The sequence below is a fragment of the Miniopterus natalensis genome, chromosome 10 (genome assembly GCF_054644295.1).
Source record: "Miniopterus natalensis isolate mMinNat1 chromosome 10, mMinNat1.hap1, whole genome shotgun sequence".
In the NCBI taxonomy this organism is placed as follows: domain Eukaryota; kingdom Metazoa; phylum Chordata; class Mammalia; order Chiroptera; family Miniopteridae; genus Miniopterus; species Miniopterus natalensis.
The window spans coordinates 58,625,296-58,648,840 of record NC_142090.1 but is presented as its reverse complement, the minus strand read 5'-3'; the positions used below and the strand labels follow the sequence as shown (position 1 = coordinate 58,648,840).

General features: G+C 38.8%; 1 protein-coding gene across 2 annotated transcripts; it reads left to right on the top strand.

Moving 5' to 3' along the window:
- Positions 1 to 8,295: 8,295 nt before the first annotated feature.
- MTERF1 (mitochondrial transcription termination factor 1) lies at positions 8,296 to 14,207 on the top strand. 2 transcript variants are annotated; one of them, XM_016218910.2, is made up of 3 exons: positions 8,296 to 8,347; positions 8,905 to 8,968; positions 12,959 to 14,207. In XM_016218910.2, exons 2-3 carry the CDS (start codon positions 8,964 to 8,966, stop codon positions 14,115 to 14,117), a joined length of 1,164 nt encoding a protein of 387 aa, XP_016074396.2. In that variant the 5' UTR covers positions 8,296 to 8,347; positions 8,905 to 8,963; the 3' UTR covers positions 14,118 to 14,207. The 2 variants fall into 2 exon arrangements, with proteins under 2 accessions (XP_016074396.2, XP_087677274.1); XM_087821148.1 differs by lacking the exon at positions 8,296 to 8,347 and having other exon boundaries at positions 8,518 to 8,968.
- Positions 14,208 to 23,545: the final 9,338 nt, after the last annotated feature.

Sequence of the window (23,545 nt, the reverse complement as noted above, 5' to 3'; positions counted from 1 at the left end):
TGCACTATATGTGTACAAATATATAGAGATTAATGGCAGTAGATTTGAAAATCTTATTCAAAGTTTTAAAACAAGTTTTTAAACTTTAAAATAATGAAATAACATAGCCACTAGAAAAATATTAAAATTTCAATACAGAAAAAGAATTACAACAATCTTATAACGTTTTATAAAATGCTGTCTCTCTTATAGGTGAGGACTGCCTCCAATCTTGTACTTTGTGGTTGTTCCATGTATTGTCCATGAGAAACAAGAAGAGTAATCTTTAAAAGAAGTCTCAAGGACTCTGGGAGAAAATTCACATAGTTGTATGCATTCCCATAACACAGGTATAAATGCATGCAGACCAGATCGGTGCCAATTCACTAACATTTTCCCTTCACCATCCCCAGGAATTCATATCCGTTTCTCCTCTAAAGATGTTTAAGCGACTGTGCAGTCATACAAATGGCCTGGCACTTGATCCGCTAGAATGACTGTAATAATACATACCCCCAGGAGAAGGATGTCTTTGTTTCCTGGATCTTGGAGTCGTACAACATATGGTCTGACAGATTTTAAGCTCCAAGTATCTATTTTTAGACATGATGGTTCTTCACTCTTATCTTTTAATAAAAGAAAAAGTATTTGTTGAGCTGAGACCTGCTTTCACAGTAGCACTTTAGCTAGAAAGCCAAGTGGCTTTGTCAGCTTAGAAAGTTTGGTGAGATGAATAATTTAGTCAGTAGGAGTAATATATCCAGAGAAGAAATTTAAGTAGGAGTTAGGTGAAGCAGGTAATTAATTAAATGATCTTAGGATATCTGATTCACAATGACTAATTTAAATATGTACTAAAAATAAAGAAAGATAACAAATCATTATTGTGATATTCTCAAGGATTATATAGAACACATACTTTACTACATAATAGAAAAAAATGTAATTGTTTTATGTGCTTTACAACAAACTCTTTCTGTTTCTCTCTCACTTCTTTCTTTCTTGTCTTTTGCTAATGTTCATAGAGAATCACAGTTCCTGGTCAAAATAGAGAACAGAATCTAGCTAAGGTTTACATTTAATGTCAGGAAGAATGAACATATTTTAGAGTACTTATCTTTAATTAGGCAAATATTTGAATTTTAAAAGCACTTTTCTGAGAATAGTTCTAGACATTATAATTGGGACTAAAAGTTTTGCATGTCAATTACCATGACAATATTCAGATTGTCATAGTAATTAAGTGGGTATAAGGGATGCTGTGTAATGATATTCCCCTTGGCCCTAGGAAAATCATGTCTAGTAGATTCTCCTGGACTGAAGAACAGAATAACTCCCTTCACCTCATTGATAGCTGGGAAGTCATCAATCTTATCAACAGAAACAGATGTCATTAAAATCTGCCCTCAGAATTATTTCTCTCCTTTGGCAAACTTCAAGGACTGTCCCCTGTGACATGAGAAAAGCAGACTTCTTAGTTAAAGGAGTGCCCAGTGTGGCCATATGCAGTCCTCAATTTACAGATGAGTTGGGGTCCAAAACTTTGGTATTCAAAGTAGAATTTTCTTTTTATTTTTAATCCTCACCTGAGGATATTTTTTTCCACTGCTCTTCAGAAAAAGTATAAGGGAGAGAGGGAGAAACATCAGTGTGAGAGAGACACATCACTGGTTGCCTTCTGCATGTGCCCCAACCAGAACTGGGGATCGAGCTTGCAACCGAGGTGTGGGCCCTTGGCAGGAATTGAACCCCAGGGCCCTTCAGTCTGAGGGCCAGTGAGCCAAACCGACTAGGGTGCAGAGAAGAATTTTCAAGGAAGACAATGCTATCGCTGGTGCTGATGTTCTGAGAATAATTCACAAAATGAAGTGTTATAAAAAATAGTACAAGAAAAATAGTAAAAATCTAACTAATGTAAAACAAGTTGATAACAACAAACTGATTAACAAATAACAAGCAGAAAACAACAAACTGATTAAAAAATAACATTTATGTTGAATTCTGGTTTCTGAAGAAAAGGTTTCATTTGAGAATAAGAGAATGCAGACTTCTGTGGGAACTGTGAAGAGTTTTTATTAGCACTTTTATGGACTCTAGGTTGTTTCTTTTTACAGCAAAATTTCACTTTAAAAAATGTATCTTCCCTTTTCTCCGTTTCGAAGACACCACTGATAGTAACTAGTCTTATGCTTGGGCATGACCCCAGCTGTGGTTGGCGGAGGTTTGTGAAAACCAATCAAGGAAGAGAAAGAGGTTCAGGAATTAACTATGTACAAGTTAAAAAGGGAGAAGAAAGGAAAGGAGATTAAAGATGAGATGTCTTTGGGAAGGAGTAATTAAAGTAACACTAACAGAGGTTATGTAGTGAAATAAAAAGACCTGGCATCTTGACATAGGCATGACTGAGAGATGGTAGGTCAGGTAATTTCCTATCCATGCCTGTCACCAGGTGACACCATTTAATCAGGACAACTTTGTTACCATGGTTTGAGCAGGGAATGGGGTGGGGGTGGGGGTGCCAAAGGAAATGGGAGGGGATGAGAGTAAACCTGCTGCAGCGTGTGTTTTCCCTTAACTCCCAGTGTTCCTTTGGGAGAGGGGCGCAATCACAAGGAACAACAACAGCCTGTAATTACTGGAACTGAAAGTCTAGGTCACAGTGGGATTAAGCCCTGAGCTGCTGAACTGCTAGCCTAACGCTCCTTGAATTTTCCCTGGCTGGGAACAGAACTAGCCCCAGAATCCAAGCGGGGCTTTAACCAGCAGATGAAAATTAAGAAACTCCAGTTTCAAAGGTGCACTAGTTCTTAATTCTAGATATACATCAGAATCATCTACCGAGGACTAAAAAGACAAAAACAAAAAAATCAGACCAATGTCTGGGCCTCATGTCAAGCCAATTAAATCAGAATCCCTGGGGGCAGAGAGCTGGGCTTCAGGGTGTTTAAAAAGCTCTCTAGGCGATGCTAATGTGCAGCTAGGATTTAGAACAACAAGATGTGAGGGATGCAGAGAGGTGAGGGTCTAGTGTCTTGCATATGGGTAATGCTATAGAGGGAAGCTCTACAGGTAGCGCTGGGGTAGGGGGCACTTCATGATCAACTGGCTTGTCTCATGTTAAGGTGGGATTTGGGGGAGCAGGAGGACAGGAGCTATTTAGTAGATGCTGGAGCCAGGAGTGTAGTGGGGAAGGCTGGAGGTTGGCAACCTGAGGCTTCCCAGGCTTTGTTACTTTGTTTAGGGGCAGCCCTAAATTCTCTCCTCAGTGGCTATTTGACAAGCAGCACCCATCTCCCCTTCTCCACATCTAACCAAGGGTAGTGGCCATTTAAAATTTATCAGAATCTACTCTTTTTTTTTTGCACTGATTTGAATGCTTAGGGTAGGATGAAGGATGAGCCATTTACCGCCTCAGTACAATGGAGAGGAAACCTCCCACTCCACAGATTCAGGGTTTTGGAGCTGGAAGGGACCTTTGATATCATCTAGTTCAGTGCTTTTGTTTGGGATTGTGAATATCTCCATTAGACTTTTTAAAAGGCCAGGGGTTATGAGCACAGGTTCTGAAAGCAACAACCTGGGTTGAAATCCTGGTTCCATACACATTAGCTTTATCTTGAAAAAGTCACTTTATCTAAATCTTGGTTTCCTTATCTGCAGGATTGATACCTACCTCATCGGTTGAGTAAGGAAAAAAATTATGTATAGAAATATTCTTAAAGAAACCAAAAGGATATAAATAAAATGTAAATGGTGGTTATTTCTAAGTGATTGAATTATGGGTGAATTTTTTTTTGCCCTCTCTATTTTCTATAGAAAAACATCTCTATTTTTGTAGCTTCTATAGTGAATTAAAATACTGTTTTTCTCTGAGTGTCGGCAAAGCACTGCAATTATGATCATAGACTTTGGAGCTGGACTTTGTAGGTTCCAGTTACTGGCTGTGTGAGCTTGGGCAGGTCACCTAGCCTCTGTCTCAGTTTTCTCATCTGTAATATGGAGATAGTGTTATTTCCATCATAGACTTAAATGAATTAATATAGGTGAAGTGATTTAGAATAGTGCCTGGCACATTGTATTATATGAATGTCTTCTAACATTAATATTTTCTTCTTCTATGTTCTTTCTCTCAAAATCCCTCTTCTTTGGATACTTTAACAAACTAAATTACAGGTATATGTGAGTAGCTCATTATAGTTTAATGTAGGTGTCAGCAGACTCTGGCCTGTGGCCAGGTGGCCCTGGAACTGAAAACAGTTTTTGCATTTTTAAAGGGCTATAAAAATGGACAGAAAAAAGAAGAATAGGCAATAGAGATTGCATGTGGGCCGAAAAGCCCACATTTTTTTTGGACACGTTATATTTTCTATCTGGACGTTTATAGGAAAAGTTTGCTATATATGTTGGCTTAATTTGTTTCCCCTTTCAAATATGTTTATGATTAAAAATCACCTCACTATAATCTCTAAAGTTGAGATTTCAAGAAATACTGTAAATAGGTAGGTTTGAACAAGGAAGATTTTTTTTACATTTTGTAATTATTTGCTTCCCTACTACAGTAAGATAACATTTTCTACCAGTGATTAAGAATCACTTTATTGAAGGCACAGTACTGTAGGATGAAACAAGCCTAGAGGTACTTAAACTCGCCAGGCTGAACGGGACTGAGACTGAATGGGATCTCCAATGATTACTGTGCTTCTCTTGGCTAACTCTGTCCTGCTGATGGTGGAATCTAACTACTGTGAGAACCCAGGATCATATCAGGTCTGGAATCAGCAAATTTGCCAGGGAAAGTATCCATTTCCTTGCCACAGACCCTTGCGGTAATGAGTGTGGGAATAGGAAAGCTGACTCTTCAAGTCTCTCTAGACCCTGGTTAGGCACATTTCAGAGAAAGATAGTTACCAGCTGTAAAATCTTTAGAATCTAAGGTTGTTAAAAAGCAATTGTTTTCAAATGGAAGGAAATTATGCTAGCTTTTTTGGTTTGTTTGCAAACATTAAGACTGTTAACCTGTGCCTAGCAGAATAACTTTATCTACTGCTTTTCTCCACCATAAGCAATTTATAGTCTTTTCATTTTTAATTTTTTTCATATACAGGCAAAACAGCCATAGCCAAGAGAGAGTGGGAGAAGAGACTTGATGTTCCTCTGAGAGCCCTCAAGTGAGACTGGTAGGTCACTGGCAGGTCTGTCTAGGAAGTTGATGTGGAGTGAGGGATGCATCTGTCTATTGAGTTCAGGAGTCTGTGGGTGTTGTATTGGGTGGAAGGTGGGGGGATGGAGGGCCACTTCCTTCTGACCTTAATTGGGTTTGCTGAGATTCAAACATGAGTGGTCAACTGAGGGGCTGTGGCTTGGCAGAGTCTGTTTGCATGAAAAATAAAGGACACTTCCTGAGCAGAGAGGGTCAGGCAGCCACTTCGACACAGTTAAAAAACCTTAGGTCAGAGGTGCTTCTGCGTACAGCATAGATTCTGAATTCAAACTATACTTTCAGCTCATCTCCTGAGTCCAGTTTGTGAAGGGAGGGCTTCAGAGTGTGCTTTCCCCTGCAACAGACTTTTGGATTAAAAAGCGTGGAGGAGATACTCCAATGCAGGCTTGGCAACCCTTTCTTTTCTCAAGCATGGTCACTTAAAGACATGTTTACCATCTAATATCCCCACAGTTTTAGACAAGAAAGAAAATTGTAAAAAAAATGTGACAATACAAATTTGACTTAAAAATTGAATTACTTTTGCCTCTATAACAAGCCCAGAAAGATGAGAACTTTAGAACAGCTTCTAGGAAACATTCCCCTCCACCATATTGCAACCACTTCGTTTCATTTCTTTCCCTCTTTGTTGCTGTATCATCACCTACTCCCTGCCTCAGTTCTTCACCCCCACACAGCACCCACCTCCCCATCAGTGTTTCCAACCACACTTTCTTTTTCTTAATTACATCACTTTAGTAGGGCATGGGTCAGCTATGATCCTGGGGAGGGAAGTGGGGAAACATGCAGAGAAGCAGACACTCAGGCTGAGTGAGACGTACCATTGGAAATAAGGTCCTGGAAGGCAGGGCCTTTATTTTGTTTTCCACTATATCCCCCCCATCCTGAAATCGGGTGCTCAATAAACGTTCATTAAGTCAATGAATAAAATATAGACAAGGTATATATAGGTTCTACTGTAATACACCATCAGTGACTGAAGTAGTAGTCATTGCTCTTATTGGAGGTAATGACAACATCTCACAAATCATTAAAGGTTAAACCTTTTTGCAAAAACATGAGAAGGAAAAAATAATAATTGATAATATACTATCCTAATGCAGCCATTATTAAACTTTTATTGTTATTCTCTTCAGTGTTTTTTAATATGCATTTAAAATATATTTGTAATCTGAGAAATTTGGATAGGAAATATGGCACTTATTTTCAAAAGAACCAATCTCCTTTCCCTACAAGGTTTCATTCAAAACAAACTTAAGTGATGTCACCTGAATAGGTCTGAAATAAGCTTTACTAATCTATGTTGAGCAATGAAGCACGTGGTATAAAGCATAGAAGACTTAGGGATCAAGGAGCTATAAGATGCGCTAGTTCCCATTCTAAGGGTTTTTGTTTTAATTGATTTTAGGGAGAGAAAAACATTGGTTTGCTGTTCCACTTACTGGTGGGCTTACCACTGGTTGCTTCTTGTATGTGCCCTGGCTGGTGATCAAACCTGCTACCTTGGTGAATCAGAAAGATGCTCTAACCAACTGAGCTACCAGGTCAGGGCCCCCACTTTAAGGGTTTTAATATCTCATTTGTAAAATGAGAGGATTGGGGCTCCATAATCTCAAAGGTCTTCTTAAAGTCTGAAGCTTAATAATGCCTAAAAAAAGGTTTTATTGTTGCCGGGCCAGAGTGGCTCCGTTGAGAGTCAGTCATCCTGTGCACCGGAAGGCTGCCGGTTTGATTCTGGTTGGGGCACATACCGAAGGCAACCTATGTTTCCTCTTTCGCATTGACGCTTCTCTCTCTTTCTCTTTCTAAGCATGCCCTAGGGTGAGGATTGAAAAAAAAAAGATTTTATTGTTTTACAGTCTGATTGTAAAGCAGTTTATAGTCAAAATATTTATATATTCACGTATATAATTTTATATATAATAGTAACTGTTAATGTGGATACAAGAGCTCCTTCCATACAGAAATAGGTTTTAGGAATTTACATAAAGAGGCCATTTCTAGTTTTTCGGCACGAATTTTTACCTGACGGAACTGCAGTACGTAGTGTCACTTACCAGGTAGGCTGATTATTAGTAATATAAAGGCCCGAAGGTAAATCTTTATCCTTATAAACCAACAAAACAGAGGTAATTCAAAACAGAGTGACAATAACAATCAGCTAGGAGTAATCTAAGGGACCGAGTAACGATAAAACATTAATTGGTTCATTGGTGCAGAAATGGGACGAGCAAAGCTCTACCACTGCGCTCCCGCCGAGAGGAAGGTAAAACAGGAAATTCTTTCCTGCAGTAACATTCAGGATCAACCCTCTGCCCCAATTTGTTTCCCGAGGGGCCACCACGTCCTCCGTTAGATGACCTGGCAGCCTGATGATTAGTTCACTAACCTGGGTGTCATCTTTCCTTTGGAGGTAACAGTAGAATTGCACTGAATTCATCTCCACTGCCACCCCCAGGCAGGTGATTTAAAGCAGCGCCCCCAAAGTGCCCCAAACGCATCTGCTGTGGAGACTAAGCTGCTGTTGAAACTTATTTAAATACCCAAACCCGTCACACTTCAATAAGAACCAGAAGCAGCCCTGCTGCAAGCAGTTAAATAAAATTATACTAGAATGCAGCGCTTCCCGGGCTTGAATCCGGACCCGCAGCCGCGCTCCAGGAGGCGGGTCGGGAAAGAAGGCCTCAGGGCCGTTCACGGGCCTCGCCCCGCACGCGGTTTCCCGCACCAAACGCCCAAGCGGTCGTCCGCATCGTGTCCATAAGCGTCATCACCTATCCGCTGCACAATTGGTGTTTATCATAGCGACTGTCCCAGCGCGTGTCGCCGGCAGGCAACAAATTCCTGCAGCAACTCTCGGCCGCTGCGGGAGCCTCGGGCGAGCTCCCGGCCCCGCCCCGCTCCGCCCTCCAAAACCCGGCTCCGGGGTGGGGTGGGGGTGGGGCTTCCCTGCGCTTACCGCGGTGTCCTGCCGCCCCCTGCTGGGCGTCTTGCGGTGGTTTGCGAAGGGCGGTCCGGAGGCCCTCGGGGCGCGCGAGGCGGTGACGTCACGTCGCCGCGCGGCCGGGGCGGAAGTTAGTGGTCCATTTCCGCCCCCCGGTTCCGCTCCGTTCCAGAGGCGGAAGTAGAGCTCACTCCTGTGTATAGGTACGGTCGGGGTTGGAGTTGGTGTCTTGCTGCTGCTGCGCTTTTATTTTCAGAAGCGGGTTTGGGTGACTTTGATGTATAGCGGAGCCCCGTTTCCGCGCAGCTCCTGGCACCGTTGTCCTTGCGGGAGGAAGAGGCGTGGGAGGAGGCCAGGGGCTGGAGCCAGGGGCTGGAGCCTGTGGGATTAGCCTTGGTTTAGAGGTACAGGCTCACCTGGGGGTTCGAACCTTACGCTTCACCTAAGAGAAGCGAGTAAGAAAACTCTGCGCTTTATAATTTTAGGGATAATGCCTACTTTTTCATGCGCGGAGTTTAATGAAGACCGTGTGTGTGAAGCACTTCGTTTTGGTTTTACAGATCATTCGCGATTCCGCTGCCCTTTCTGACCGTACTCTAGCGTGTACTGGCCATTTCCTCCCTGATGCTGTGTCTCTGGGAGACGCTTGATGCGTCTCGCTAGATCATAATGCAGCGTTAGCTGGGATTGATCTGTTTATTCTGTATGAGGAAGTCCTGACGGTATTTTGTGCCCCCTCCCCTTTTTTTGTCATTTCTAGGGACAGCTATTTTCCAGCTTTTTCTGGAGGAGAGCAGAAGCCCTCTTTCCTTAAGACAAATGAGGTGAGAAATGCATTGTTGTAAAGATCTCTAAACAGCTTGCTTTGTCCAAAGGCCAGCTGGAGTGCAGTGCTCAAGGGCCAGTGATGAGCATTTCCATGGAAAGCCCCTTTAGTAGGCTGCTGTGGAGCCGAGGACAATGGAAAACCTCTTTTATGCCTTAGGCCGCACCAGTCGCAGGTACACAGAGTTGCAGTGTGTTTGTTAATTTTGGATTTCAGTCCTTGCAGTAATGGTTTTGGTTAATTAAAAACGTTAATTTGAGATAGAAATACATTATGGAATAGTAATTGTTTTTGAAACTTGTAGGTCGAGGCAGTTGATACTTCTTGCATTAGGCTGTTTAAATATTTATCCTCCTGGCTAGATGTAATGTATGTTGGATGGAGACTTACCAGGTTTAACATATTTGTGTTGAAAACTGAAAAATAGAGAAAGGCAATAAATATTTTCCATTATGCTTTTGCACTCCTAGACCATTTTATTTTTTAAAAAAAATTTCTTGTGTGATTGCAATAAACACATACAAATTAAATATTTTAATATTTCAGAACTAGTATATAGCTGCCCTTAATTTTTCAGAGATAACTGTTTTGTTTCATTTTTCTCTCTGTGTGTGTATGTATGTGTACACTTTGAATAATTATAAAGACAATGTTTATTAAAATATATTTCATTTTCAAAATTGAGCTATCAGCTGTTAAAGTGTGTATACATTTTTTTTTGGACACTGTGTGTGTGTGGCCATACTGTTATGCAGTTTTCCCCTTATAATATCTTGGACATCTTTCTATTGTGTTAGATCTGCCCCCCCTTTTTTTTTGTAAATAAGTCGCTTAATTTTATTTTTTAAAAAATTTTATTTTTGTTTAAAATATTACAGATGTCCCTTTTTTCCCCCCAATAACCCATTCCACCCCACCTCACCCCCCTCCCCAATCCCTCTCGCCTGCCTCATTTTAAATTTTTTATTTATTTTTATTTTTTATTTTTTTAAAACATATCTTTATTGATTTCAGAGAGAGGAAAGGAAGGGGATAGAGATAGAAACATCAGTGATGAGAGAGTTATTGATTGGCTGCCTAGCCTGCAACCTGGGCATGTGCACTGACTGGGAATTGAACCCCGAACTCCTGGATCCTAGGTCAATGCTCAACGGCTGAGCCATGCCTGGCCGGGCCCTAGTAATAAATTATTATAAAATAAGTGATTTACTTCAACAGTATGTGCTTGTTAAGTCAAAGATTTGTAGGAAGGTAGTATTTGAATGGGACTTTGAACCATGCATAGACATCAGGAGGATAGGCCTTTCCAAAAGACACCTTAAACAAAGGCAGGGAGACAAGAATGGACAAGGATGTTTAGGACCAGAGGTTTGAGAGGCAGTGGTGCCTAGTTGGGAGGTTATAGAATAGATTCTAGCTAGAAAGGTAGGGGAAACCATGTCTGAAGATTTTACTTCATAGGGGAGAGCTGCAGAGATATTTAATCAGGGAATGAGGGACATAATTACATCTTTGTTTTATAAGTATACTATGATGGCAGTTTTGAGTGACTGATGTTAGAGAAGCAAGTTAGATGGTTATTGTAGTCCCGGTGAGGGAATAGCAAAGAGTAGAGAGGTTGGAGTTCAGCGACGCTGAACACACTGAATCTACCGGATTTGATGACTGTGATTGAGAAAGAAAAAGTAAAGCCAACTTTTGTATTTTTATCATGAGTGGCTCAGGTTAGTGATAGCAATTTTATTAATAAGAGGAGGTCTAGTTTAGGGGCTGGGAAAGATGCTCATTTTGGTTTTGTATGTGTTAATTTGTGTGAAAGATATTTCCATAGAGAATGAATTATATATAAAGACATAAAATCCACCTATGACAGATTCAGGAGAAACCTTAAGCTCTTTTGTTAAGAAATTTGGCATATATTTTCACTGGCTTTAGTCTGTCATTCATAGAATTTCTTTTGAACTTTCTGTGGCTTGTTCAGCCTTGTTTGAGGGTATGTTGTCTAGAGTAGTGGCCTTCAGGCTTTTTTTGATTGTGTATACTGTCTAAGAAAGGTTTATACATGTACCTTCAATATATTTGTATTTATTTACTGATGAGTTGTGTACATGTCTTACAGTATTATTGTATACATTTTGAAACATATATAGAAAGTGGAAATTTTAAAGAGGCTGAGACAAATATAAATTGGAGTTTTACTGTTTCTTCCTACATTCCATTGGATCATCTTTGCCGCCCCTCTTTGGAAAGCACTCCTCTTATCTAGCTGTCAGTGTTCTGTCCAATTATCCAGTAGAGGTCACCCTTGAGCGTCTGAAAGAACAAATTACTGAGCTGTGCAAAGTAAAGCCTCTCCTTTAGTTAAAAGGAAGACCTTATTTTTTTTTTTTTTAAAGTTTCTAACTTCATGCATTTTTGGAAGAGTATATAGTTGCAGGGTAGCATGCAGTATTATGGAGAAGTGAAGAATAGTGGACTCATAGTATAGCACAATCTAAAATGTGTTTTTGTTTGATATTTTCCTTGTGAACAGTCTGCATTTTTGTATGAATGTTATTTGATTCTACAGTTTGGGAATATTTTTCCAGTTCTTTGAGTATCTGTAGATTATCTGAGCTATGGGAATGTCCCCAGTCTGTAGGCATAATCCCAAGTTCTTGTTAAATAGGAGTAATTAAAAGGATAGACACAGAGGGGCTTTTTTTGATATTGATCTTGAAAACTGCATCTCAAGCCCAGAGATATTAGTGGTGAGTTGAAACCATCTAGCTCTATTATCTATTTTATGCTGCATTAGGAGAGAGGAAGAGGGAGGTGCTCCCTTTAAGTGATAGGAGACCATCGTAAGTAATTAGAAACCAAGAACTAAGTCCGACACAACTGTATAGTCTGAAAAGGGGAAAGTACAATTTAAAAAATATATTTGTTGTTGTATGATTCAGACCACAAGTAGCTTAGGAAAATGAATTATCTGATAAGAATAGTTTTTGCTTTCCTCATAAAATATTTCCTATAAATAGAGATGCTCATTGTAGTAGGGACCTGTGGTTATTATCATACATTTCATGACTTATTTTTGAGTGATCAGGAAAATGAGTTATTGAGGTTTTAGCCACTTGTACAAAGTTATATGTGTTGTGAAACAGATGCAGAGAGCCCCTGGGTTAGTCTTTTGTAATGTGGTGTGTTGGGGAGAATGGTAAGAGTACCTTTTTAAACATGTCTCGCAGCATAGTCCCGCATGTGGTGGACTATTTGGATTAAATATCCCAACTAGATCATTTTGAAGATGAACATTGGTTTGGAGTTATTGGATTACAACCAAGGGGACAATAAAATAAATCGAATGAGGAGGTTGGGATCTGGAGCTGTTGACCAGTGGTCTAGATAAGCTGAGAATTAGGCTCTAGTAATAGCCTGGATTTAAAGAGTGCCATTTATCTAGAAAAATATGTTTATGGTGCAAATTAGGAATTCTGAAGTGTTGATTTTCAGGGCTAGATTAGGGTTTGATAACCAGGATGTGAGAACAGAGGCAAGGAAGTCTGATATCTATGGGTGAGGGCAAGGCCAAAGCTCTGGGAAGTTGGAAGACAAGGCGGAACTGAAAACATCAGTTAGTAGGAATAAACCAAAGATTTGGCAATCAGGAGAATAAAGCAGAGATGGAGAGGGGCAGCTGGCTTGAATAGCCAAGGCGGGTCAGGCCAAATAGGAGAGCAAGGTAAAGGTAGGAGTAATGCTGGAGCAGTGATGATGCTATACTGCCTTTCTTTATGTTAAGAATGCATGGAGCCCAGGCCCTCAGATAAATAGAAGTAACAAGCTAGAGAGTGGGAAAACGGTGGCTGGATTGTTACCACAGCAGCAGGAGAGCTGGAGCTACAGGTATCTTATAGAAATGACCATGGTGCTTCTAAGATTATAATGTGTTTTTTTTAGCTATTTAATGCATGCATTTATATAATATTTTACATGTCTTACACAGCATTCCAAGAGTTTGGGGCTACTTGACCATTCTGGCACCACGAAATCTCTTGTATGTGAGAAGTAACTTTCTCTTTGGTTCAAGATGGATGATCCGATTTTCAACAGAAATCTTCAAGCCCGTTTCATTTAGGCTTTTTGGTGTGAAGTGTGATCATGAAGACAGTAAGCCTTTGGAGAATGAACTATTGAATAACTTACTTACTATGGGAGTAGATGTTGACATGGCGAAGAAACGACAGCCTGGAGTTTTTAATAGGACAGGTATTAATGAGCAGGACCTGAAGATGTTCCTTCTGTCCAAAGGAGCCAGCAACGAAGTGATTGCTAGCATCATATCGAGATACCCACGAGCCTTAACACGCACAACTGAAAATCTTTCAAAACGGTGGGATTTGTGGAGAACAATTATGACATCGGATCTTGAAATTCTAAATATTTTGGAACGTTCTCCTGAGTCGTTTTTTCGGTCCAATAACAACGTAAACCTAGAGAATAATATAAAGTTTCTGTCCTCGTTTGGATTGACCCGTAAATGCCTTTGTCGGTTGTTGACCAATGCCTCACGTACCTTCTCCAATAGTCTTGATTTGAATAAACAGATGATTGAATTTTTACAGGAAGTCTGTTTGTCCTTAGGTCACAGAGATCCCGTAGATTTTGTCAGGAAAATAATTTTTAAAAACCCTTTTATCTTAATTCAGAGCACCAAACGGGTAAAAGCTAACATTAAGTTTTTACAGTCAACGTTCAACTTGAACAATGAGGAGCTGCTTGCTCTGATACGTGGTCCAGGAGCTGAAATCCTAGACCTTTCCAATGACTGTGCCAAAAGAAACTACACAAATGTCAAAGAGAAACTCTTTTCTCTTGGATGTACTGAACAAGAGGTGCAGAAGTTTGTCTTGAGCTATCCAGAGGTGATCTTCTTGGGAGAGAAAAAATTTAATGATAAAATAGACTGCCTCACAGAAGAAAAAATTAGCATCTCACAAATAATTGAAAATCCTCGGATTTTGGATTCAAGCATAAGTACTTTAAAAAGTCGAATCAAAGAATTGGTGGATGCTGGCTATGACTTGAGTACATCAAACATCACTCTTCTGTCTTGGAGTCAAAAAAGATACAAAGCTAAACTGAAAAAGTTAAACACCGGATAGTGCATTATTCTGGGGAATTAAATATTATCGTGATATCTTTTCACTTTGAATTTGGACCTTTCAAAAAGGAGAGGTTTGAGTTCTTAACCACATATATAATGAATGATCCTTTGGATGTTCTATTTTAAAGGTTCTTAAAAATTCATGGTCAGTATGCTCAAGTATAGTCTTCCCAGCTACCTCTTCTCAAGTTTGAATTAATATAGTATCCTGTTATATGATATAGGCTGTGTAGATGGTACTTCCTGAGTGCCAAGGCAGAACAATGTATCGAAAGGTAGAAGACACAAAATAAGCTTTTTTAGGGGGAAGGAGGTTGTTCAAATTAAAAAATTTATAAGATTCATGTAGATCCATTTTCTCATGGATTTGAGTAACAACCTATTCTATTTTCACATACCTAATTGTGGTTCATCTTCAAAGTAAGAATGCCAGTAAAAATTTGAAAAAGTAGAAAGGAGGGGTTTTTCATCCCAAGTTCTACATTCTTTATTTAAACCATTAATATGCTCCCCTCCTGCCCCCCTTTAGGCTCAATTTACTGTGAGTATAATACTGATTTCTTTAAAGACAAGGACAACTGTGTAGGCAGAATAATTGCCACTCAAAGATGTCAATGTCATAATTACCAGAACCTGTGAATATGTTAAGTTGCAAAAGGACTTTGCAGATAGGATTAAGTTAAGGACCCTGAGATGAGATTACCTGGATTATTTGGGTGAGTCCAGTGTAATCATAAGGGCCCTTAAAAGTGGAAGAGGGAGGTACAAGGAGGTCCGAATGATGTGATGATAGAAGGACTTACTTTTACTGGCTTTGAAGGAGAAGGGGCCACATGCCCAGGAACACAGGTAACCTCTATAAAATGTAAAAAGCAAGGAAACATTCCTTCCCCCAGAAGGAAATGCAGCCCTGCCAGGACCTTGAATTAGGCCCAGTGAGACCTGTGTCAAACTTCTGACCTACAGAATCATAAGATAATTTGTGGTGTTTTAAGCCTCTGAGTTTGCGATATTTTGTTACAGCAGCAAATAGAATAACACAACAACTAAATAGATGATTAGTTCCATTATAGGTGAAGCCACAAAATGTGATCCTTTTATTATCATATCTGTATTTCTTCCAATGACCTTTATAATGGCTAATAAGTTAGTATTTGTAAAGTCCTCTAAATGTTTGGATAGGAACTAAATGTGAATAATAAAACCTAAATAAAAGAATATTTTTGCCTACTGAATGTAATTTAAAGAAATGGCAATTTCTTATATATTGTTGGCATTTCATCTAATATGAAGAACAAGGAATTTCTAGAAGCATAGACTTAAAAAAGACAAATCAGATGATGTCTGTAACTTAGTTCTTTTTTTCTTCTTTTTTTTAAATCCTCACAGGATATTTTTTCCATTGCTTTTCAGAGAGTGGAAGGGGGAGAGAGAGAAGAGAGAAACATCAGTTGGTTACCTCCCATGTCCTTGGCCAGAATTGAACCCGAGGCCCTTTCGTCTGCTGGTTGACGCTCTGAGCCGCTGAGCCAAACTGGCCAGGGCTGATGTTTGTATCTTGAGGACATTTACACTCTAGCTCTGATAGAAACTGAAAGAGAAGGGACAAACTGCATAACCTTGATTACTTTTAATTGTTTTCTAGAGCCATTTGTTTTCTAGATGTGGATTTTGAATTAAATAACAATGGTGTCCAACCTTTTAAGCCTTATTTCCTATCAGTGATGCTTCAAAAAAACTTATTCCCACCACTGATAAAAACAAAATGCCTGCCCTTTCAAGGCCATTTGTATGTTAATGATACTCTTATTCTGAATATTTTCAATATGCTATTTGATGGCAGACATAGTTTAGAAAACGGGCTTTAGAGAGACCTTTCTTTAGAGGGACATAATCTAGGCACCATTCTTGAAAAGCTCTGTAACTGAGTAAACATTTTAAGCTTACTGAATTTGTTTTCTCATCTCTAAGATTAAAAATTGACCTTGTGGATTTGGTAAGAGTCTCTAAGGTTTTTTGCACATAGTAACTATTCAGTGGTAGCTGTAATAAAAAGTTAGAGTATTTTTAGAACTAAATGGCTTTATTAATATATAATTTACATACCACACAATTCACCAATTTAAAGTATGCAATTTTGTTTTTTTGTCAATCATCTGAGGATATTCTTTCCATTAATTTCTAGAGAGAGTGGAAGGGGGGGGAAGAGAGTGAGAGGGGGAGAAAGTGAGAGAGAGAAACATCCATGTGAGAGAAATACATCAATTGGTTGCCTCCCACATGCGCCCTGACCAGGGCTGGGGATCGAACCTCAACCCAGATATGTGCCTTTGACCGGGAATCGAACCAGCAAACCCTTTGGTATGCAGGCCGATACTCTAACCACTGAGCCACACCAGCCAGGGCTGCAGTTTATTTTTTTATATTTATAGGGCGGCTGTGTAATCATCACTATAATCTAATTTTAGAATATGTGTGTGCCTCCTAAAAGAAGCCCTGTACCCATTAATGGTCAATCTTCATTATCCCCCTCCTACTTCCCCAGCCCTAAGCAATCACTGATCTACTTTCTGTCTATAAATTTGCCTATTCTGGACATTTCATATAAATGGGATCATACAATCTGTGGTCTTTTGCAACTGGCTGCTTTCACTTAACACAATGTTTTCAAAATTCATCCATGTAGCATGTGTCAGTATTCCATTCCTTATAATTGCCAAATAATACTCCATTGTATGGGTCCAGTAGTATTATTGGGAGAATATTTTATTGTTAAGACTTAAACATAAGTCTTAACAGTAATTTCTCAGTCTACTGAATTGTATGGGAGTATTTTCTGAGGTATTACTTCAGAATCTAACAAGTTTATAAGGACCTTGAGAGAGGCTGGCAGAGGAGATAAAAATTTATTGGCATCAACCGGTCATGAGGATTATGCCTGGGTTGACAAGAGCTGTATAGCAGCAGTAGTTGCCAGTGACCAAGGAGAAGGTGGGATGCATGAAGTACAATACAGCACTTGTTTGGGGCTTGGGGAGGAACAACTTTGTAGAAACAAATGGATAATGCCTGTCAGGCAGTATTAACATATCATATTTTAAGGTTTGAGTCTGATTGAGGGAGAGTCAATTCTTTAAAAGTTTACTAAATTATACAATTTTTAAGTAATTTTTTTATGAGTAAAAAGAAAATTCGTCTATAATGGGAAAAATGGAAAATAAGTCACCAAGAAACCAGGAAAAAACCCACTCTATTCTTATCTCCCAGAGAGATAGTTTGGTGACTGTTTTCTTTGCATCCATGTAGCCATACATGGATGTACTATAGATATGTGGCATATACAGGGTGTCCCCCAAAATATACATACTTTAACAGCTGATAACTCAATTTTGAAAATGAAATATATTTTAATAAACTGCCTTTATAATTATTCAAAATGTGTAGACATTTTGGGGGGACACCCTATGTATTTAAGTAGAGATCAAACTATTTTATAAGTTGCATTTTTTTAATGTAATAGGTCCTGAACATATTAAATATTTTTCAGTAATTAATTACAGAATCAATTGAGTATTTATACCTGTAGCATGATTTTTAATGGTTGCATGAAATTCTGTCACTTGGATAAACCGTAATTTCTCTATTCAATCTCTTAACATTAGATGGGGTAAATTTTTGTACATTAGTAATTTATTGAAAATACCACCTAGATTAGTTCAGCATTCCACAGTGTTATACATACCATTTCCCCCCCATCATCGGTGTACTTTATAAGGTAAAATTTTGCTCTGGAAAATGTGAATGTTAAGAATACTGCATTTTTCTATTCTCCAAAATGTCTGATGTATCTGCAAAACTTCATTAAAAAAAAAAGATTTTTTTAGAGAGAGGAAGGGAGGGGTATAGAGAGATAGAAACATCTATGAGAGGAAAACATCAATTGGCTGATCCCCTACTGCGGATCGAGCCTGCAACTCAGGCATGTGACCTGACAGGGAATCCAACCAGAGACCTTTTGGTTCATGGGTCAACGCTGAACCACTAAGCCACACTGGCTGGGCAAAACTTCATCTTTTTAATGGAAACCATCTGTCTGTTCTAAATTACTGCATAAATTTGAGGACTTTCAAATAACTACAAGAATTAGGACAATATAAAATGTTAAAGAGAAAAAAGTGAGTTTATCATGAACCCAGCAGGAAGGAATAAAAAATAAGTAGTATTTATAAAAGGGTTTATTGGGTTAGTAAACTAGTCATTTCTCTCCTTAAATCAGGGGTTGGCAAAAGTAGGTTTACAGTTGTGAGTATATGAAACAGTTTATTCTTATATTATTATTGTATTATTTTCTATATGAGCAACTATAAACCTACTTTTGCCCATCCCTGTATAATTTCTAAGGCTTGGATAGGTAACATGGTTTGTTCCTAGAGATCCAAAAATATGGCTTTTACGTGAAAAATTTGGCTATTGACTCCTTCCCTGTGGACTCTAATGCCCCACACTTCACACCCAGAAGTATGATCCAGTGGAGAATCTGTTGATGGCAAAACACTAGTCACAACTTTAGTAATAGGCAATTGTTACATAGTCCAGGAAGAGCTTGGCACAAGCAAAGAGGATAGTGGGACTATATTATTTTTAGATTTGGGGAAGAAATCATAGCAAAAGCCCAGCTGCCCAACATCGGAGAGTCGGGATGAGCTGTGACGCAGTCATGAGGGCCCTGTAGGGATTATCTCTGGAGGGACTAGGTCTTCGGGTCAGACTGGCCTGCAGGGGACTTGGGAGGCAGGCGTTCTAAACTGGCCGAGGTCTCAGGACTCAGGTCATTTGTTCACTCCTTAGTTTAGTCACTGTTGACTCAGGAACCTGGTACAGGACAGAGCTGCAATAGGAGCTGAGAGAAAGGCAGCTGTGGGGAATGTTACAACCAGGCCGTGCATCTCTTGCTCATTTTTAGGTTTCTGATATCCCCCAATGACACTGCTGTCTCTTCACTTTCTTCTGGTCTTTTTGAGATGGTTGATGTCTACCCTTTTGCTTTCACACTCCCCACATGCCCTCAGTTCACAGAGGTCGTTAATGGAAAGGAAAAAACCAAAATGCATATAGAATTTTTTTTAGTCTTTTGACTAATTTTTGAGTGGAGTTTGGTACAGAGGTAGAAGACATACTGATGGAATCCCATTTTCTCTCAGTTTTACTACTAATCAGGTGAAATTCATTTTTCTTTAATAGAAGTATTGTGTGAAGATTAATGAGCTTATTAACGTACATGACCTGCTTTGTGTTAATTATGAAAAATTTTAATATGATGGTGTGATAATTCTCCCATCTACACGTTGAATATCCCAGTGCCACCTTCACCAGCTGTCAAAATACCTTCAATTTATGTCCACCCCGGTTGTCTTCCTTATTTTTACAATGGAAATGAATTTATTTTCTGAAAATACATAGTAAAAGCCTTTGAACAATACAAAGAACCAAAGTCCCAGCTAACCTATTTATCATGAGACTGAGGAAATACTCTTTCATTCTTAGTTCATGAAGAGGTTTATTTATTTAAATCAAGGATGAATGATAATTTTTGAAAAAATCCTTTAAAAAATCATCTTTTCTTCAATTCATTAATGAATATCAGTTTATTTCTTCAAATCTTCATTTGTTTTACTGAAAAACAAAAAACAAAACCTATGCCAAATTTAATTAATATTTTACTTAAGATTTTAAAATTAGTATTCACAGGGGGAGATTGTTCTACAGATTTCCCCTCCCCTCATTATTATTGAAGTTTTTTGGGTAGATCCTTTGTTTGTTAGGTGCCACTTTGTTCGGTTTTTGGATCAGGATTGTGCCAGCCTCACAAAATTAATTTGGAAGCTTATTTTCCCCTATGCTTTGAAACCATTTGAAAATGGTGAAAACTATCCATTTCTTTAAAGCTTGGCAGAACTTGCCTGTGAAATCATCTGGACCTGGTGTCTTGTTCAGGATAGATCCTTGGCAACAATAGAAAGTTGCTGTGAAGGCTATTTAAAGGCTTTTTGCCAGTGTATTTTTTTGGTAGATGCCAGTTTAAAGCTCTCTCTTGTCGTAGTTAATGCATTTTGCTTTGAATTCTACATTGATATTATTTTCATGGCTATGCTTTTTGTCCACACAAAGACTTATACATGCATATTCATAACAGCTTACCTTGTAATAACCAAAATCTGGTAGCAAACCAATGTTCATCAACAGGTAAAAGGAAAAAATTGTAATATATTCATGCAGTGGAATATTATTCAGCAATACAAAAGAATGAACTGTTAATAAATGCAACAACCTGCATGAATCTCAAAATAATTATGCTAAATAAAAGAAACTAGGCCAAAAAAAGAGCACAGTTTATATGATTCAGTTTTGTATAAAATTCTAGAAAATGCTCACTAATTTATAGTTACAGAAAGTAGATCATTCGTTGTCTGGGATGAGGGTGGGGTGGAGTGGGGATGGCCATTGAGGAGGGATTACCAAGGGCCACACGGAAACTTGGAGGTGATGTATACATTCATTATCTTCATTATGGTCATGGTTTTGTGAGTATAAACATGTCAAAACATATCAATTGTGTATTTTAAACCTGCACTTGAGTATACTTCAATTATACCTCAGTAAAGTTGAACAATCCATCCATTCAACGCTGAGTTGAAATGCCATCTTTATCTGGTAACAAATTTCAAAAAGGGGTGTGTGTTTCTAGACCCTCTTCAACTCCATTAAACAAATGTATTGAGTTTATACTCCCATACTGATATCAAGAATTAAACAGTATCTCTTATCAGTCAAGGTGTTAGGAGACCCGGGAAACCACCTGAAAAAAAATCTTGATGGGTTTGTACTCATATACCAGGGTAAACTCCAAGTGGAGCAGTCATGAGCCCTCTACCACTCAGCCCCTGCCTTGGCTTAAGGACCAGTATTCAAGCTGGGCCATGGCATGTTAGACGCTGGCACAAATACCAGCATCTTTTCATTCTAGAGGGCTTCCTGGCTACTGGGACCCTTGGGCTGGAATTTACCAAGAGAGCAGCTGCCCCCTGTTTTGTTCTTGCTATTTCACAAGTGCAGATAAACTTAGATTTCTGCTTTTTTTCCACAAGAGAACAAGGCCTCTGATGAAGTCCCATGCCCTGTGTGTAACTGGTGTGTTTCTTTGATTAGTAAATTGACTGGATTTACTCCCTCGGCAGCCACACACAGCCTCCTTTCCTAAGGAAAGGAAGATTCAGGTACCCAAGTTAGAGGCATTCCTTTCACTTTGCCTGTCTGCAGTTAGAGAATACTGACTGTCATGTTACACTCTGAATACGACTTGTGTCTATGTCACAGCAAAATGAGTGCCCTTAGGTCAGCGTTTTTCACTCCACGTGTCTGGATGTCTCTCTCAGACTTGCTCAGCTTCCTCAGAATGCCCGTGACTCCTGGCTGAAGCTATGTGTCTGCATTTCATGTGAGCATGATACACGTGGCTGCAGCTTGTTGGCTTAGCTCAATGTGATAAACTATTCACAGAATAAAATTGAACTTAGTGTGTATGATGACTGATAAAAGAATTAATGAAACATTATGTCAATTATATATTTACTAATTTAAAGTAACTAATAAATGATAAAAGAGTTAAAATTGGTTCCTAATCCTACTGTGTTTACTTGTGCACAGAACTTCATGAACTGCAGGGGGAACTGTAGGCAGGGGTTTGGCTATGCAGTTTTCTAAAGTCAGCTAGCTGTAAGCCTGGCTGATAATTCAGACTAAATAAGGAAATCCTTTAAATATCAAAAGAGAGTTGGCCGGGGACCATTTTATCTGTAGGTCCTGTCAGCCTCAAGCTGAAAGAGAAGAAACGGATACTCTTGTATATAGATATATTTTCCTGATAGTTTAATATGTGCTTAGGACAATGCAAAAGCTGCTTTCTTTGGTTGTTCATTCCTCTTAAACACCATGGTTTAATTGTCTCAGTTCTGAAATGATATAATTAGGGTACTTTTAATCTTAAAAATATTATGCAGTGATATCTTTACACTTAGACACTACTGCCAGATCCTTTGCTCTTTGTTTAATTTTCATCTTTAAAGTGCATGGTGTTTGTTATGTGCTTGTATACAAAACCCAGCAGAAGGTAGTATGGTCTCCAATCATTGTAGTTGATCCAGTTATTTAATTTTTCATTTCTTCCTGGGCTTGAGGAGGTTTTTTGCTTTTTGTTTTAAAAGGTGACATCTGAAGTGAAGGAATCAGATTTGGTTGTGAGAATATATATTACATATCAAGTTGGCACATTATAAAACTGTCCTTGGTTTCTCTATTGTTGAGAAGACATTGCAAATACAAATGCATGTGCTCTTGGGTCTCCCATGCATCTAATCTAGCTACTTTGATGACCTTGCTGATTTAACTGTCATTGGGTGAACAGTTCTAGTTTGGGGATCAATATGGGAGGGAGAATGACAGAATTAGAAGTAAAAGTAAAATACCTTAGTATAAAGCACCATATATGCAAAGCATGCCCTATGTTATGGTAGCTACAAAAGAGAGGTTGAAACCTCTGTAGTTAAGTGATATCTTATGTGTCTTTATTGTCTGCATTATGCCTTCATCAAGTTGAATTCTGGTCCACACTTTACCTAACATCTGAAGACTTGGCAACAAACAGAATTGTCATTAGAGAAGGTTCCTTCCCATCACACTCCTGAGCTGCAGTTAGTTAACACTTAAATCAGTTTTGCTTAGTGCGCCTTCACTTTCTTTTCTAGAATCGGTGAGCAAGGGAGTCACCTTGGTAATGGTTTGACTATTAGGTCCTTCAGAGAATGTAAGTTCACCCCTTTCCTCTTTATTTCCCAATCAAATTGATATTTATATAATCACAGTCTGAGTCACTGCCCAAACTGAGGCTGTTGGGAGCCTAAGAGAGCTCAATAGTAGCTTTGATAGTTTATTGCTTTGTTTATAAAAATAACATTTTTTTCCTTATTGCAAAATAATTATATAATTACACAGCACTGGAAAATACAGAAAAGGTCATGCACCAAAAGTACTTAACAATCTCAATACCTCAGAAATAGCACTTGTTAACATTTGGGTTTATAACTTTCTTGTCTTTTTTTCTCATGCATGTATATTATGTGTAGACAATAAATATAATCTCTCTTCTAGCTACAATTAATTAAATAATTTATTCAACATACATTTATTGCCCTGGCTGGTTTGGCTCAGTGGTTAGAGTGAAGGGTCCTGGGTTTGATTCCGACCAAGGGCACATACCTCGGTTGCTCCATCCCCCATGCGGGAGGCAACCAATTGATGTGTCACTCACATTGATGTTTCTATCTCTCTCTCTCTGAAAAAAAAAAAGCAATAGAAAATATATCCTCAGGT